This window comes from Oryctolagus cuniculus, chromosome 9, assembly GCF_051225735.1.
Source record: "Oryctolagus cuniculus isolate XC-2025 breed Fujian yellow rabbit chromosome 9, ASM5122573v1, whole genome shotgun sequence".
Lineage (NCBI taxonomy): Eukaryota > Metazoa > Chordata > Mammalia > Lagomorpha > Leporidae > Oryctolagus > Oryctolagus cuniculus.
The window spans coordinates 124,451,375-124,470,000 of record NC_142875.1 but is presented as its reverse complement, the minus strand read 5'-3'; the positions used below and the strand labels follow the sequence as shown (position 1 = coordinate 124,470,000).

At 41.1% G+C, this 18,626-nt stretch overlaps 2 protein-coding genes across 7 annotated transcripts in view; one reads left to right on the top strand and one right to left on the bottom strand.

The window, feature by feature from the left end:
* Positions 1-9,807, top strand: part of TM7SF3 (transmembrane 7 superfamily member 3) — a 56,221-nt gene extending 46,414 nt beyond the window's left edge. Inside the window, exons 12-13 of the mRNA XM_017343318.4 lie at positions 8,714-8,835; positions 9,302-9,807. Of these exons, the coding sequence (XP_017198807.3) occupies positions 8,714-8,820 (107 nt within the window). The 3' untranslated portion in view covers positions 8,821-8,835; positions 9,302-9,807. The remainder of the gene's footprint in view (positions 1-8,713; positions 8,836-9,301) is intronic.
* The window catches only part of FGFR1OP2 (FGFR1 oncogene partner 2), a 42,662-nt gene that overhangs the window by 3,144 nt on the left and 20,892 nt on the right, over positions 1-18,626 (bottom strand). For 3 of the 6 annotated variants that reach the window (XM_070049532.2, XM_008259495.5, XM_008259494.5), the window contains exons 4-6: positions 17,161-17,303; positions 14,730-14,843; positions 11,601-11,714 (exon numbers count right to left, since the gene is read on the bottom strand). In XM_070049532.2, the coding sequence (XP_069905633.2) occupies positions 11,601-11,714; positions 14,730-14,843; positions 17,161-17,303 (371 nt within the window). The remainder of the gene's footprint in view (positions 1-11,600; positions 11,715-14,729; positions 14,844-17,160; positions 17,304-18,626) is intronic. The other 3 variants (XM_070049535.2, XM_070049537.2, XM_070049536.2) reach the window with 1 other exon arrangement.

Here is an 18,626-nt window from a genome sequence, read left to right as displayed (position 1 = left end):
AAAGCAATATAGGATCAATTACTGGTATAAGTTACAAATGATGATAAATTCTTGCATCACCATACAGGCTTGTACATAGAACTGCTAAAACCAAGAGGAGAGAAGACACCATCTTACCAGTCAAGGTAGGAAGAAACTGCCTGACGTTCCGCTGAGAGGGAATCCCACCGTCACCCACTGACCGTTACTCCCCCTGGGAAGCTGATGAGGGTCTGAGCAGCTGCTAGGCTTGGAGAAGGGAAGCCACATGCTGCCCTCTGTTCCTATCAGAACCAATCAGTTGGAGTCAGGGCAACATGCGGGGCAAAGCACAGACTCCCTGCATCCTGCAGCAGTGCGAGTTTTGGTGCAACAGCCCCGGAGCTATGCTCTCTCTACATGAGCCGGGACACTCCTCTTAGCTTCTGGAGGCTGGCACAAGCAGCAGCCTGTAAAAAAATCTGCTGCTCCGGGAGACCTGGGTAATGACCCCACTGACCCTGTAACACCAGGACTGTAACAATTAGTTCTGAATTTCTGAATCCCACTGGAACCTACCCTTTGGACCTAGGGAAGAACCCATCTGCCTTCTACCTCCCTGAGCTCAAACCTGCCAGAGCAGAACCCCCTGATTGGATGGGGTTCAGTTCACGCCCCTTAGTCCCAGGACCAGGACTGTCAAGTGTTATAAGCCACAGTACCAGTGGACTCTACCATAAGGCCCCTCCACAACACACAGTCCTAGAGCCACACAATTTGTGCCACAAGCCCTAGTGTCAGGCCTGTCACTGTGACAAGGGGAAAGCCACCTTTGTCTCCCTCAGCACCAAGAATACAGCCCTATCATAACTCCCAGGGAGAGTGACATACAACTCTGTGTGGACAGAAGATACACATGCTAGGAAATCCATATTCATCTCAAAGCCACACTTCTATCCCTGTGAATGCAGCAGACTAGACCACTGTGTGAGTTATACAAATGACATCAATTAAGACAAAAGAAATCACTCAGACTATACTCCTGGGCTCACCTCAATCACACCAATAAGCCAAGTGATATCCTACACTCTTTTCCAATAAGGCCTACTCCATAAAGGAGGAATGATGGCACAGATGTCAATGTAGGGACACAGGAAACAAGAAGCAAGGTAGCATGACGCCTCCAAAAGAACTCCTCCAGAATTAGATGCTGAACTGCAGGGAATCTATGCCAAAAACAGAAATCAAAGTAATGACTAACGCCCTGGCCTGAAGCGCCAGCATCACATATGGGTGCCAGTTCTATTGCTGGCTGCTCCTCTTCTGATCTAGCTCTCTGCTATGGCCTGGGAAAGCAGTAGAAGATGGCCCAAGTCCTTGAGCCCCTGCACCGGTGTGGGAGACCTGGAAGAAGATCCTGGCCCCCCTTCGAATCAATCAGTGCAGCCCTGGCTGTTGCTGCCATATGGGGAGTGAACCAGCAGATGGAAGACCCTGTTTCTGCCTCACCTCCTTTCTCCGTGTAACTCTCATTTTCAAGTAAATAATAAATCTTTTTAAAAAATAAAAAATATATATGCACCCAACACAGGACTACCCAGATATGCACAGGCAATACTTTTGGACCTAAATAGAGAAATAGACTCATCCATTGGGCAACTTCAACACACCATTCTCCTTAATGCACAGATCATCCAGACAAAAATCAATATACATTGGAGTTGAAATGTACCACCGAGCAAATGGACCTAACAAACATTTACAGGACATTCTAGGGCCCGGCGCCGCGGCTCACTTGGCTAATACTCTGCCTGTGGCGCTGGCACCCTGGGTTCTAGTCCCGGCTGGGGCACAGGGTTCTGTCCCAGTTGCTCCTCTTCCAGTCCAGCTCTCTGCTGTGGCCCGGGAGTGCAGTGGAGGATGGCCCAAGTGCTTGGGCCCTGCACCCGCACAGGAGACCGGAGGAAGCACCTGGCTCCTGGCTTCAGACAGCAGCGCACCGGCCGTAGTGGCCCCTTGTGGGGTGAACCAATGGAAAAAGGAAGACCTTTCTCTCTGTCTCTCACTAACTCTGCCTGTCAAAAAAAAAAAAAAAAAAAAAGGACATTCTACCCAATTCATGCATTCTGCTCATCAGCACACGGAACGTTTTCTAGGGTGAACCACGTATTAGGCCATAAATCAAGTCTCAGTAAATTTAAAAAGACTGAAAACATATCATGTATCTTCTCATTATCTTATCCTTCTCATAAAGGAATAAAATTATAAATCAACAAGAACAATACTCTTAAATACTTGTAAATTAAACGTGCTACTGAATGGTCAATGGGTGAATGAAGAAATTAAAAAGGAAATAAAAAACATTAATAAATGAAAACACAAGATATCAAAACCTGTGGGATACAGCAAAAGCAGTATTAAGAGGGATGTTCATGGCATTAAGTGCTCACATTAAAAATAAGAAATGTCTCAAAGATGTAATGATGCATTTATAAGACTTAGAAAAACAAGAACAAATCAAACCTCAAATCAGCATGAGGCGAAAAGGAAATGAAATTGAAACGAAAATAAGTATAAAAGATCAACAAAACCAAAAGCTGGTTTTTTGAGAAGTTAAACAAATCAGATAAAGCTCTACCAAGACTAGCCAAGAAAAAGAATAGACATTATAGCTAAAACTATTGAAATACAAAGGATCATAAGAAATGATTATGAAAAACTATATGCCATGGGCCAGCACTGTGGTATTCCAGGTAAAGCTGGTTCGAGTCCCAGCTGCTTCTCTTCTGATTCCGCTCTCTGCTGTGGCCTGGAAGAGCAGTACAAGATGGTCCAAGTCCTTGGGCCCCTGCACCTTTGTGGGAGACCCCGAGGAAGCTCCTGGCTCTGGAATGGCGCGGCTCTGGCTGTTGCGGCCAATTGGGGAGTGAACCAGCAGATGGAAGACCCCTCTCTCTCTCTCTCCCTCTACCTCTACTTCTCTCTGTTTAACTCTGCTTTCAAATTAATAAATAACATCTTTATTTTTCTTCAAGGAAAAACTACATCTCAATAGACTGGAAAACCTCAAAGAAATGGATAGATAGACTCCTGAATATATATAACCTACAAAGATTAAATCAAAAACACAAACAATCTGAACAGACCCATAACAAGCAATGAGATTGAAGCAGTAATAGAAAGTCTTCCATCAAGGAAAACTTCAGGACCTGATGGCTTTACTAATGAGTTCAACTAAACATTTAAAGAGGAACTGATAATTCCAGTATTTTTCAAAGTATTCTAAATATTGAACAGGATGAAACACTGCCAAACTTTTTTTTATGAGGTCAACATTACTTTGATAGCAAAACCAGACATAAAAACATAAAAACACAGGCCTATTTCCTTAATGAACATAAAAGCAAAGATTCTCAACAAATATTAGCAAACTGAATCCAAAACCAATTCAAGATCATACATCACAATCAAGTGGGACTTATCCCAGAAATGCAAGGGTGGTTAAACATTGGCAAATCAATAAACACCATAAGTCACATCAAAAGAATGAAGAATAAAACTGTATGGTCATCTCAATAGATGCAGAGAAAGTATCTGATAAGATTCAACACACCTTCATGTTAAAAACTTTCCACAAATTAGGTATAGAAGAACTATTCATCAAAATTATAAAGGTTATATATATGACAAACCATCAGCTAGTATCATACTGAACACTTCCAGTTATCTGGCACAAGACAAGGATGTCCACTTTCATCACTTTTACTTAATATAGTACTGAAAGTTTTAGCAAGAGCAATTAGGAGAGAGAAGGAAATAAAAGGCATCCAAAGTAGAAAAGATAAAGTCAAATTATCCATGTTTGTAGATGACATGATGTTATATGGAAAAACCTAAACACTCCACAAAAAAGCTGTTAGAACTCACAAACCAATTCAGTAAAGTTGCAGGTTACAGAACATTTAAAAAAAGCCTTTTTATACATTAATGATGAATTCACCTAAAGAGAAATCAAGAAATCCCACACACAATGGACATAACAAAAATCTAATATTTAGGAATAAATTTAACCAAAGAAGTGAAAGGTCTGTACAATTAAAATTATCAAACATTAATGAAAATAATCATTAAGGACACACAAAAGAAATGGGAAGATATCCCTTGCTCATGGATTGGAAGAATCAGTGTCATTAAAATGTGCAAACTACACATTCAAGAAAATCCTTATCAAGATACCAGTGACATTCTTTACAGATTTAGAAAAAAGAATCCTAAAATTCATATGGAATCACAAAAATTCAGAATAGCCAAGGGGATCTTCAACAACAACAAAAAACCAAGTTAGACGCATCACAATACCTGACTTCAAAATTGACAGAGATAAATGGAACAGACAGCCAAGAAATGAACATACTTATATAAAGCCAACTGATTTTTGACAAAAGAGCTCAGATCATACAGCAGAGTCTCTTCAACAAATGGTGCTGGCAAAATTGGAAGTATATATGTAAAATCAGAACCATATCTCCCATCATACACAGAAATCAACTCAAGATGGATCAAAGACCTAAATTTAAGATCTGAGACTATGATGCTGCTAGAAAAAATGTAGGGGAGACACTTCAAGACATTGGTGTAGGTGACGACTTCTTGTACAAGACCCCCAAAGCAAAGGCAACAAAAGCACAACTAAATAAATGGGACTATATCACACTCAGAAGTTTCTGTACAACAAAGGAAACAATCAATAGTGTGAAGAGACTTCCAACAGAATGTAAAGCATTTGTGAGCTACCTATTCAACAAAGGATTAACATCTTGAAAAATCAGCAACTTAGTAACAACAAAACAACCAATCCAGATGAAAATGGGCAAAGGACCTCACCAGACAGTTCTCAAAAGAACACAGCCAACTAACATATGAAAAAATGCTCAATATCACTAGCCTTAAGGAAAATGAACATCAAAACTGCAATGAGATATTACCTCACCCCTGTTAGAACAGCTAAAATCCAAAAGACACAGAAAAACAAACATGGTGAGGACGTGGAGAAAGGGAAACGTTTACACACTGTTGGTGGGAATGTAAACTGCAGCCACTGTAGAAAACTGTGGAGATTTCTTAAAAAAAACAATAACAAATAGGGGCCGGCTTAGTGGGTAAAGCTGACGCCTGTGATGCTGGCATCCAATATGGTGCTGGTTCGAGTACCAGCTGCCCTGCTTCTGATACAGCTCCTGCTAATGCACCTGGGAAATCAAGTAAGGATGGCTCAAGTGCTTGGGCCCCTGTATCATGTGGGAGACCTGGAAGAAGCTCCAGGTTCCTTCTTTGGCCAGACCCAGCTCCAGCCACTATGGCCATCTGGGGAGTAAACCAGTGGATGGAAAATTTCTCTCTCCCTAACTCTGCATTTCAAATAAATATACAAATAGTAAGGAAAAAAAAAAAAAACCCTACAAATGGTCTTCCCCTATGATCCAGCAATCCCTTTAGTTGGTATGTACCCAAAAGACATGAGCACACTCTATCAGATACCTGCACCACCATGTTTATACCATCACAGTTCACAATAGTCAAAACTGTGAATCAACCAAAGTGTCCATCATCAGAGGAACAGGTAAAGAAATGTGACATATACACACAGTGAATATTATTCACCTATCAAAAAGAAATTCTACCATTTGCATCAAAATGGATACAACTGGAGGACATTAAATTGAGTGAAATAAGCTGGACACAAAGACAAAATACCACACGTTTTCCCTTATATATGGGAGCTAAATGTAAAAAATAAATAAATAAATGCAGGAGCTGGCGCTGTGGCGCAGTGGGTTAAAGCCCTGGCCTACACGGCGCCGTGGCTCACTAGGCTAATCCTCCGCCTTGCGGCGCTGGCACACCGGGTTCTAGTCCCGGTTGGGGTGCCGGATTCTGTCCCGGTTGCCCCTCTTCCAGGCCAGCTCTCTGCTGTGGCCAGGGAGTGCAGTGGAGGATGGCCCAGGTGCTTGGGCCCTGCACCCCATGGGAGACCAGGAAAAGCACCTGGCTCCTGGCTCCTGCCATCGGATCAGCGCGGTGCGCCGGCCGCAGCGCGCCAGCCGCAGCGGCCATTGGAGGGTGAACCAATGGCAAAGGAAGACCTTTCTCTCTGTCTCTCTCTCACTGTCCATTCTGCCTGTCAAAAAATAAAAAAATAAAAATAAAATAAAAAAAAAAAAAGCCCTGGCCTACAGTGCTGGCATGCCATACGGGCGCCGGTTTGAGTCCCAACTGCTCTACTTCTGATCCAGCTATAGCCTGGGAAAGCAGTAGAAGATGGCCCAAGTCCTTGGGCCCCTGCACCTGCATGGGAACCCGGGAAAAAGCTCTTGGCTTCAGATCAGCTCTGCTCTAGCCATTGCAGTCATTGGGGATTGAACCAGCGGATGGAAGACCTTTCTCCTTCTCAATCTGTAACTTTACCTCTCAAATAAATAATTAAAAAAATATTAAGGCTTGCCTTTTTGCTAGACAAATATTATTTTGACCAAATATTATTTTCTGGTGACAAGATGGGAACTTCAGTGACCCTGTCTCCTCCCCCAGTGTTGCGAAATCAGTGCATCATGGTAGCTGTATCATGAGCTCATGGACTCCCTGGATCCTCTGATGGTGCTGGGAGGAATTCAGGTTAGAGAGTTTATCTTCCTTGCTGGTCTACATTTCAGGGCCCCATCAGGTTCTTAGGGGTAGAGTTCAAAGTATGGGGATGTGTGCACATGGCAGCACTCACAAGGGAAAGGACACCTCCATCAGGGGTGCTCTGGGTAACTGAGGTTCTAACAGGACTTCCAAGATACCAGAGTGGCTGCTGAGTCCTGGCTACTCCATTTCCAATACAGCTTCACGTTAATGCTCCTGGTGAGACAGCAGCAGGTGGCTCAAGTACATGAGTCCCTGCCACCCATGTGGGAGACGTGGATGGAGTTATGGGCTCCTGGCTTTGATCAGGTCCAGTTCTGGTTGTTGTAGGCATTTGGGGAGTGAACCAGTGGATGGAGCATCTCTGTTTTTCAGACTTTCAAATAAATAACTAAACCTTTATAAAAAAAAAAAAAAAAACTTGTGAATTATATATAGTCTTTTAACCCTATCATATTTATATTCCTACAGTTAGATTTTAATTTATCTGTTTTTATTTATTTTTTATTTATTTTTTGACAGGCAGAGTGGACAGACAGAGAGAGAGAGAGAGAGAGAGGTTTTCCTTTACCGTTGTTTCACCCTCCAATGGCCACTGTGGCCAGTGCGCTGTGGTGATCCAAAGCCAGGAGCCAGGTGCTTCTCCTGGTCTCCCATGGGGTGCAGGGCCCAAGTACTTGGGCCATCCTCCACTGCACTCCTGGGCCACAGCAGAGAGCTGGCCTGGAAGAGGGGCAACCGGGACAGAATCCGGTGCCCCAACCAGGACTAGAACCTGGTGTGCCGGCGCCGCAAGGCGGAGGATTAGCCTAGTGAGCCGCGGCGCCGGCCTGTTTTTATTTTTAAAAATATATTTATTTCAAAGGCTGAGGGACAGAGCGAGCAAGCACTCCCACCTCTGACTCATTTGAGCCAGAAATGTAATCAAGGTCTTCCATTTGAGGGGCAGGAACCCTAATTCTTAAGCCATCAATGCTGTCTCTCACATCTCAATGGCAGGAAGTTGGAGTCAGGACCCCACCAAGGCACTCAAGTATGGGATGGGATGGTCTGCACCAGCATTTTAACTACCAGAATAAATGCCCAATCCTTTCTCTCTCTCTCTTTTTTTTTTTTTTTTTTTTTTTGAGGGGGGAGGGATGCATTTATTTCAAAGGCAGAGTTAGAAAGAGAGAGAGAGAGAGAATCTTCCATCCACTGGTTCACTCTCCAAATGGTCGCAACAACCAGGGCTGGGCCAGGCTGAAGCCAGGAATTTCTTCCTGGTCTCCCATGTGGGTGCAGGGGCCCAATTACTTCGGCCATCTTCCTCTGCATTTGCAGGCACATTAGCAGGGAGCTGAACGAAGTGGAGCTGCCAGGACTTAGAACAGCACCCAATGCAGATGGTAGCTTATTAACCCATTACACTTCAATGCTGGCCCCATCCTCTCATTGTTCCTTTTTCAGTAGTACCTTATAATTCTTATGGATGTAGTATCTTCTATTATTATTTTATTTACTACTGTTATTCTGAAGGTATCAATAAAACTTTGTAAACTTGAAAAAAAGGGGGGCATTTGGAATGCTAAATTAAATGGGGAAAATGTCAAATCAGAAGTGTTTTTGTAAATTAATTTTTGAGTTATAGTTATATAAATTTATTAAAATGTTTCAAAATTATAAGGGGTTCCTAAAAATCTGATATGTTTTGGTACAAATTAATAGTTACAATTCTGGTTCTATTTAATGCTGCAGAACTAACAAAATTTTCTTGCTAATTGTTGACTATAATGAACTGTATATCTTTAATCATGCCCATTTTAAGTCCTGTTGTCCACAGTTAAAATTCTTTATGCCAATGCTTCTTCTAAAAGGTCTCTACAAGCAACTATAATCCTAGAATATTTTTACTGAATACAGGTTTCTGGTAACTGCAACCATACCAGTAGATTGCTAACCAAACATCAAGGAGAACAAAATTAGTTCTTGTAGCCCTAGACTCTCAAGCCATATGGGGAGAATTCTTGTTATCAAGAGCTAATTAAAAATGTTAATAAAATGGCTCCTTAATGAAACCATCTTTTTACAGTGACCTCCCACTTCACAGAATCCAGTTTGGTGAGTTTTTCTACTGGAAACATCATCTTCAAGATTCCCTCCAAGCTTGTTGACAGGTCCTGCATCTGGCATTGCTAACTAAGCACCACACAGGTAAATTACAAGGCAGAGACGCTTGCATTCACACTTGAACACTTGCTCTTCACTGAAATCAGAAACAAACACCACCTGGTTGTCATCTCATCCCATCTTGGCTATTAAGGTTAACCAGATACCCTCTCAAGGACAAGATACAGATAAAATCTACAAAGAATACCTGCTCCCCAAGGCACCAACCAGTCCAGTTATAAGCCCCTCACCTTGACAGACAACAGAAACACTATTCTGAAGCCTTGGCTCAGTCCTTCCAGATGATATATAACCTTTTCTGTTAGTTGTCTAGATTATCTTATTATGTACCTTTATTCTTATTTTATTGTAGCCGTAACATTATGACAGCCAGGATACCTTTGTATTTTAGATTGCCTATTTTTAATTACTCTGATACTTGTGACCATTTTTAAGTCCCCAGTATTGGCCTTCTCTCCTGAAATTCATCATCCTGTTCCTCATCCAACAGGTATTCTTTTACCCTACAGAAGATTCCCGAGGCTACAACAGCTTCAGTGGCAACCCAAAGAATCTGCCTGGGACTTCTGGTTTCTCTCTTGGATTAACTTCCTCAAAGGCTGACATGCCTTCTTTAATTTTAATGATTTTAAACTTCTCAATGATAATTCCACCCTCCCAAGCTTGGAATAAGAATTCTATGCTTGGGGGCCAGCACTGTGGCGTAGTGGGTAAAGCCGCCACTGCAGTGCCAGCATCCCATATGGGCGCCAGTTCAAGTCCCAGCTGCTCCACTTCTGATGCAGCTCTCTGCTATGGCCTGGGAGAATAGCAGAAGATGGCCCAAGTCCTGCATGGGAGACCGGGAAAAAGCTCCTGGCTTCGGATCAGTGCAGCTCCAGACGTTGTGGCCAATTGGGGAGTGAACCAGCAGATGGAAGACATCTCTCTCTCTCTCTCTGCCTCTCCTTCTCTGTGTAACTCTTTCAAATAAATAAATAAATCTTAAAAAAAAAATTCTATGCTTGGTTAAACTGGGAAATCTTACTAAGCCCCATTACACACCGCTTCACTACACACAAGACCCTGACCCATGGAGAATGCCCAGGACAGACCTATGGTTTGACTCCATTCTCAAGACCCTTTTCTCATGATGCCATCTTACTGTGCCATATGATGCACTCATTTATTGGGGTATTTGACAACTCCTTCTTCTATCTGTAACTCCAATGATTTCCAACACTGGACTAGTTCCTTAAAACTTTTTTCTAGAACATAAAGTCCCTGTTAAATGGTGATTCAATCTGTAGAGTACCAGCTTTCGAGCAAGCAGCCACACCATTCTGGCAACCATATGGGAGGAGTGGCCAACACCACTTGCTCTTTAATCCCAACTGGTCAGGAGTACTGTATTGTCACACGGACTCTAACCTACAAGGAGGAGTGTAGAAGTTAGTAACAAAATACTCTGTAAAACCTTATGATGGACTCTTCTTGGAAAAAGATGACCAAAATTTAAACCTTGGGTCACAGTCCATTTGGTAGACAACCAAAGAAACCACAAAGAAACATAAGAGCCGACTTCCTGTTATTTGCAAGGAATTGCTCTGTCCCAGGTTCTGTAAGCTGACAGGTAAGAAAACACATCTTGCTGGAACAGATCCAAGACCAGCTCCAGTCACTTTACAGAGATTGCCCACTAATAACCACCCTAACCTAGGAATCAACTTTTTTTTTTTTTTTTTTTTTTTTTTTTTTTTTTTTGACAGGCAGAGTGGACAGTGAGAGAGAGAGACAGACAGAAAGGTCTTCCTTTGCCGTTGGTTCACCCTCCAATGGCTGCCACAGCCGGTGCGCTGCGGCCAGCGCACCGCACCGATCCCAAGGCAGGAGCCAGGTGCTTCTCCTGGTCTCCCATGGGGTGCAGGGCCCAAGGACTTGGCCATCCTCCACTGCACTCCCTGGCCACAGCAGAGAGCTGGCCTGGAAGGGGGGCAACCGGGACAGAATCTGGCACCCCAACCGGGACTAGAACCCGGTGCGCCAGCGTCGCAAGGCGGAGGATTAGCCTAGTGAGCCGCGGCGCCGGCCCCAGGAATCAACTTCTGAGGTCACATAGGCCAAAATCTCCTGTATTCTAAATGCCCTCTGCTTCCCAAACGTGCACATGTGATGTATGGACTTCACTGATGTCAAATGGGCCTGTAAAGCTGTACTTCATGACAAGCGATCGAGTTACTATAATTTCTGTGAATATGTAAACATCACTCTCTTGACTTACATTCTAACTTTGGTCCCTTTTTAAGGTGGACAGGAGCATACTTTGCTTTGCTCTTGAATGGTGTTTCCCCCAATCTACAGGTTGTTTTTCTTGAAAACAAAGCTCTTTTTACCTTTTAGTCTGAGTAAGATTATTTGATTATTTTTTTGTTTGGTTGTTGTGGGTTTTTTTTGTTGTTGTTGTTGTTGACAGGCAGAGTGGACAGTGAGAGAAAGAGACAGAAAGGTCTTCCTTTGCCATTGGTTCACCCTCCAATGGCCGCCGCTGCGGCCGGCGCACTGTGCTGATCCGAAGCCAGGAGCCAGGTGCTTATCCTGGTCTCCCATAGGGTGCAGGGCCCAAGCACTTGGGCCATCCTCCACTGCACTCCCTGGCCACAGCAGAGAGCTGGCCTGGAAGAGGGGCAACCGGGACAGAATCCAGTGCCCCGACCGGGACTGGAACCCGGTGTGCCGGCGCCGCTAGGCAGAGGATTAGCCTAGTGAGCCACGGCGCTGGCCTAAGATTATTTAGGGTCTACAAAACTTACTTCAAGTTGAAATATCCGTTCCTGTTCTTTGCACCCCTGTTGCTCATCGATCTCAATGGCTTTCCTCATCACTGCGGCCATTTCAGTTATCTGGTCCACATGTGCTTGTAACTCCTGGAAAAAAGGGAAGGGAGTTTGGAGTCAGTGAGACACTTTACTATTCCTGGATTCTCTCCTTTTATAAAATCTCAACTATCACTTAATGGGAATGTAATATATCACAACAAAGTTGGTTGACCACAAATGTGCTTTTAGAAATCAGATTTCTGTTAGGACTATAATTAAGGATAAGCAGTAAAATATAACTAAACCCAGCCACAACAAAAGCACTTATATTTCAGATTGCTCTCACCACAATGATCAGCAACTTTTTTTTACATCTACATTCATGCTATTGGTCAAAGTAATGGGAAAGATAAAAATTGTTGGCACACTCAATCTCTTCTCCTTCAAGTCCCCATGATATACAAATCTTTTCTATATTATCCATACCTACAATTTCTTGATCTAGAAATTGTTTTAGATAATTCACCTTGAGAACAGGAACTGTTTACTTCTTTATTTGCCTTTCATAGTGTTTGATATGAAACTAATGTTTAGCAAAATGAACATAACTCTTGCTTTGAAGTGTTAAAATATTACATGGCCTTCTCTGGCAACAGCTGAAGATATTATTTATGTGTATTCCCCATTTGTCCGGCGCACCAAGTAACACAAATTCTTCTGATCTCATTACTTAGTTGTTTTGTACATCTCTTGTGCGCCTGGCAAGGTGCTCGACACCGGGAATACGAAGCCTGCTATGACAGTCCCTGATCTGCAGAAGCATATGGTCTAGTATAAGAGACAACAAGGCTGAAAATCAACACAAACTAGGGAGTAATCGATTTCTCAACTCAAATCATTACTCACTGGCAATAGAGGATATTATATTAAGGCCAAAACTTAAATATGAAAGTAACTTTCCAGATAAACATTAAGTCTCTGAAATAGTTGTATGTTTGTCAGAAAGATTTTAGTGAACAAGATCCCCCCAAATCCACAAAAATGGTAAAATGGAAGAAATTATGGAGAAAAAAATTTAGGAATCTCTTTGGCAAACCACGTTATGTATCTTCTTAATTAACCAAAAAAAAAAATGCAGGTTTTTATTTTAATGGAGAAATCTATACAATGTTAGTACTCAGAAGCCACAATAAAATGCTAATTTATGCTATCCAATACATGCCATTTAATTAAAATCAGATAACTTTTAAAAAGTCACAATTTTGTCCCTTGGTTGCCTCAGTGACAGTGCAAGTGCTCAGGTACCATATGAGGCTATGGCTTCCATGTCGGCAAGCACAGATACAGAAAATGATTCCCATCATTTCAGAAAGTTGTATTGGGCAGCCCTGGATTCAATGATGGTAGCGACACAAGTAGTTACCATATTCGCCAACAGTTAAAAGGATTTAATCCTCCCACTGTAAGGGGAGCACTCTGCTTAAAAGCAAGTAAGTACAGACCAGTGCAGCAGCAAACTGAATAAGGGTAAGGAGTACAAATTTTGAATTCCCATAGTGTTCTCACTTTATGATTTGGTCAGTCCTACAGCACTGTCATAAATTAAAAAACTATATAAAGGGGCCAGCGCCGCGGCTCAATAGCTAATCCTCCGCCTGCAGCGCCGGCACTCGGGTTCTAGTCCCGGTCGGGGCATCGGATTCTGTCCCAGTTGCTCCTCTTCCAGTCCAGCTCTCTGCTGTGGCCCGGGAGTGCAGAGGATGGCCCATGTCCTTGGGCCCTGCACCCACATGGGAGACCAGGAGAAACACCTGGCTCCTGGTTTCAGATCAGCATGGTGCGCCAGTCGCAGCGCGCCGGCCACAGCGGCCACTGGGGGATGAACCAACGGAAAAGACCTTTCTCTCTCTCTCTCTCTCACTAACTGCCTGTCAAAAGCAAAGAAAAACAAAACAAAACAAACAAACAAAAAAAAAACAACTATATAAGGGGACCAGTGCTGTGGTGTAGCAGGATAAACCACCAATGCCTGCAGTGCCAGCATCCCAGATGGGTGCTGGTTCTAGTACTAGCTGCTACACTTCTGATCCAACTCTCTACTATGGCCTGGGAAAGCAGTAGAAGACAGCCCAAGTCCTTGGGCCCCTGCACCCATGAGGGAGACCTGGAAGAAGCTCCTGGCTCCTGGCTTTAGATGGGCTTAGCTCTGGCTGTTGAAGCCATCTGATCAGTGAACTGGCAGACGGAAGATCTCTCTTTCTCTGCCTCTGCTCTCTGTAACTCTGCCTTTCAAATACTAGGAAGCAAGTCTTTGCCTTTAAGATGGAATAAAACAAGATAATGTTTTCAGGACAGAGGCTCTGCTAACAAGATCACCCCAAGGAAAAACCCAGTATTTAAAACAGAATGGTATTTTCACAAGCCCAGTTAATGGTTCGCTTATAAATTATAAAATGTTAATGGAAGTATCACAGACCTTTAAATGGGCAAAAGAGCAAAGGCCTGTGCTCTGAAAACTGTTCAAGGCAAGAAGTGTCAGCAATGAGATCCTTGAACTATTTCAAAACATTTCACCTCTAACTTTTGTCCAGATTCATTTCTGCTGTACTGAATAAAGACCTGCCACAAGGGAGTTTTAAAAAAGAAAAGCAGAATAAAGGAACAATGGAAAGAGCACTACTATATTTACTCAGAACATCTAAACAAAGGCATGTTTATTTGTGAACTCAAAGGACTACATCTATCAAAAATCTGAATTAAAACATTTCAACTCAATAGCTTGACCAAAATTTTTATAAAATCAAGTCAAAGTCAATGCCAAGAAAATGTCTTCAAGGTCCAGAAAGAGAACGACAGGTTTGTGGCAACAAAAGTTACAAGAGCTATAACGAGCAAATCAATGAACTGGGCTAAGCGGTCTTTAAAAGCTGCACTTAAATAATTCTGTTTGAGAATGGACTTAAAGTTTCTACATGAATAGTACAGCTATCAAAAACACAGCTTTCTGTAGTAGAGTTCATTTCTTCCCTGATCTAATCCAGGAGGAAAACTCCATGTAAAAGAACTTTTACATGAACCCCCCCTTCCATCCACACCCAAAGTTGACTGTTTTATTTAGTGTACATTCTGATTTGCTTCCCAGCGCCTCCTCTCCAGTCCATGTTGAGGTGCTTCAAGGATGTGTCGAGATGCATCAAGGAAGAATCCTTCGGAGCTGTTACGATGTACCATGTCAATCTGTAGTACAGAGTCATTATAATGTTAATACGGACATTATCCGTAATTTAAAAACTGAATGAGTGTTAGTTCATGCGTGTTAGCCAACTGTTTGAAATGTTTGTTTTTTTAAGATTTCCAAAAAGGCTTCTGTTCAAAAATAATGTAAAAAAATGAGTATCTGGATGTAAATCAGTTTTCAAACTTTCTACTGGGTTTTAAATGTGTGCTCAAAGACATCTGGTGTCATAAAATCTATATAACAACAGTCTCAAAAGGGTCTTTACCCCTGAATGTGCTATAAAATCTTTTTTTATTTAGGCATATCAGAGCATTAGTGCCTAAACACACTAGAATTCCATTCTTTTGCAGCTTATCATACAAGTTTCTCTGCTCACCCACTTCTGCCTGTTGACTACTCTGTTAACTCAGGGTTGGATTCAGATGGATTTTTTTTTCTTTCACTGACCCCTTTCCAGAGTCTCCCTGTGGGAACTACTCCTTCTCTCTCCAGCACTAACAATCCCTGTCTCTAATTTAGGGTTCACCAGACCCTCCCCTGTACTGGCTATGACTGTGTCTGTACCTCCTACTGCACTGCAAGCTCACATGGTAATGTAACTTCATCATTCACTCATCTTATTGTTACCTATAATAATTAACCCAATGCAAGTGTTAATACTTTTTTTAATTGAGCCACAAGTGTCTCCTTTTTGGGAAAAATCAAAATCACAAACATTAATATGTATTAGTTAGAATTAATAACAAGAAACTGAATAGTCATTCTATGGAAGGCAAGGATCAGCACTTAAATGAAGAATTCATTCTACCTAATGAAAACAGATAGTTTATAGCTACTCAAGAAATGGTTAACTTTGCTAATTAATAAACCAGCTCTGGTGAATGGTAAAAATCTCATGTGCTTTAGAAAACACTTGCTTCTGTCACAGCTGCTACCAGATGAGACCAGCAAGCCACAGAATCTTATTTCATACATTTTCTGTCACAGTATTCTTCACCCTAAGTCTTCAAATTTTTAATTTTTTAGATTAAAGAACATAAGGGCCTTTGGAAATTTCTCAAGATTGCATTTATCTGACAAAAAAATAGGTTTATACTTTAAAATAGAACATTCCTGTTTATACTTTAAAAGGATAGTCATATACTTAAATTTAAATGATTTTATGATAGTTTCATTAACAATGAATACATTTTATAGTCTACAGATTATCAGTTAAATATTCAAGGATTTCTATTTGGTTAGGAGATGAACCGCATAATTAGATAATATGAAACCAATTTTATTAGTTTATTGTTTTACTAAGTGGTAAATGAAATACCCATTATTAAGTTCCTTAATATGTACAGTTGTCACACAAAGCTATATACTACGAATTCTAATATGCATAGAATTAATAATTTTAAAACACATACAAACACCAAACTGGAAGAAATTTTTTAAAGAACTAAAAACATATTTAAGTATTTGAGAAAGATAAAAATGTCTTCTAACAATCACAATTTGTACCTCTTAAATAATATTAGTAATAACTAATAACAGCTATTATTCAACAAAAGAAAGTGGCTTACTTATCACAATCTAATCTAACATTTTTATTTCACATCAACAGTTAAAACTCAGTCTAAAATAAAATGCTAGTTAGAAAGGATTATTTTACTTATCTTCATAGCAGCTGCCAATCAACATGAGGACAGATCAAAGGGAACAGACACGGGGAGGACAAGATGAGCAGCAGTAAAAACACTAATTTTTTAACCCCTTCCACTCTGTCTCTAAAAATGATATCAACTGGTCTGCAAAATTGCAAGTTTAACATGTTAGTTCTTTCCCTTTCCCCATCCCCAAGGTTCTGCCGTGATCATCAGGATGACTTACAATCTGGATGTACTGGCCTCATTCAGAAAACAGTCTTAAGAAAAATCAATCTATATTTAGCTGCTTTCAATTATTATTTTTGTTATAGATGTCAATATGCAAATTTTAGAATTTTCCTAAAGTCAGATATTCTTATAAAATATTTTTAATTGACTATACTTACCTTTATTCCCGAAACAAACTTTATTTTTGAGTGCATGTATTAAAGTAACTAGGGAGCAATGGGAGTTAGAAGAGTAAATCAAACAAAAAATGATATATAACAAGAAATGAAAAAATAAGGAAAAGCATAAAATGTCATTTAAAAAGATGAACTATTCAATATCAACATCATATTAAAATAGCATTACTAAAAATACCTGTAATTTTTTTTCTTTTTAATGTGAACACAAGCAATCAATCCTCTTTTCCAATTCAAGCCACACTTATAGAATAAATTACCTTGGAGTGCTGCTCTTTTAACTTCATTATTATACCGGGATCATCTTTTTTGCTAGCCATTAGCAATCTAAACATCTGTTCTCTATACTTGCTCATTATAAGTTCCAAGGCAGACTGATGTTCTTCCAGAGATGTACGCAATTCTGTTAAAAGTAACGGTGTATTTTATTTTCTCTTGAGTTAAAGATACACAGAATAGTCCCGTCAATACCACATGTATCAAAAAAGCAACTGATATATAGGGTATTTTAAAAGGAAATATAACACAAAAACCTAGCCACATGACACCAAATGAAGTTTCTAGTTAGTTTCTTAAATGACCATTTTAATCACGTTTTGACAATCACTTTAAGAAAAATTTACTGAACAGCAACTTAATAATCAGACAATGCTCTCTCTGTATTAAGAATACCAGAAGGTCACAGATCTCAGACTCTAGTGCAAAAAAGAATAGTAAGTGCAAAGTGGAGTGCTACTCATATACAGAATTTGAGTACGGAACTGAGTTCCTAGAGTTGAAAAATGAAGAGAAAGGCAGTGTAAGCAGGGAGGCGTGAAAGTAAAGTGGTTAGGAACTGTTTTGAGATGGCATGAGCAAAGGGTCTGTGGAGAAGGCAGCTCTGGGAAAAAGAACAGAAAACTGGAAACAAACTTAGAAGGTCCTTGTGCTAGGAAATAAGGATATAGCAGGGGCCAGTGTTGTGGTGTAGTGTGTAAAGCCACCGCCTGTGAAACCAGCATCCCATATGGGCGCTGGTTCAAGTCCCAGCTGCTCCGCTTCCAGTTCCACTCCCTGCTATTAAGATGGCCCAAGTGCTTCAGCCTGTGCCACCCACGTGGGAGACCCAGATGAAGGTCCTGGCTTTGGCCTGGCCCAGCTCTGGCCATTGCAGCCATCTGAGGAGTAAACCAGTGGATCAAAGATCTCTCTCTGTGGCTCTAACTTTCAAACAAATAAATAAAAATGTTAAGGAAAAAAAAAAAAAAAGCTAGTGCTAGATAGCTAAGTTTGCATCTTTAAAAAGAAAGCCAAAGTTTTATGTGCAATAATGTGATCAGGTTTATTTTTGAAAAATCAATCTGGTGCCTGTGGTAAAATGGTTGGAGAGGAAAAGATACTGCAACCAGGGGACCACTTAGGACACTTCAGGTAAGAGTCTAAGCACCCAAGCTGGTGCCAAAGCAGTGGGCCACAGAGAACGAAGCTAGTTATTTCACAGGTAAAACAATGACACACACTGGATACTGAGGGGAAGAATCTAAGATGAAGCCAAACCGGGCTGACATGCCGACGTAGGATGGGATAAAGAGCCAAACAGGATTTAGCTACATGAACGAGAAATGAGACCAACGTCATTCAAAACAGGAACTTTGGTTGTCCGTTTTCCATTTTTGAAAACATTAACTGTTCTCTATAGTATAATTTTAAAGTTTTCTTCTGATGTGCTATTCAAAGAGATACTGTC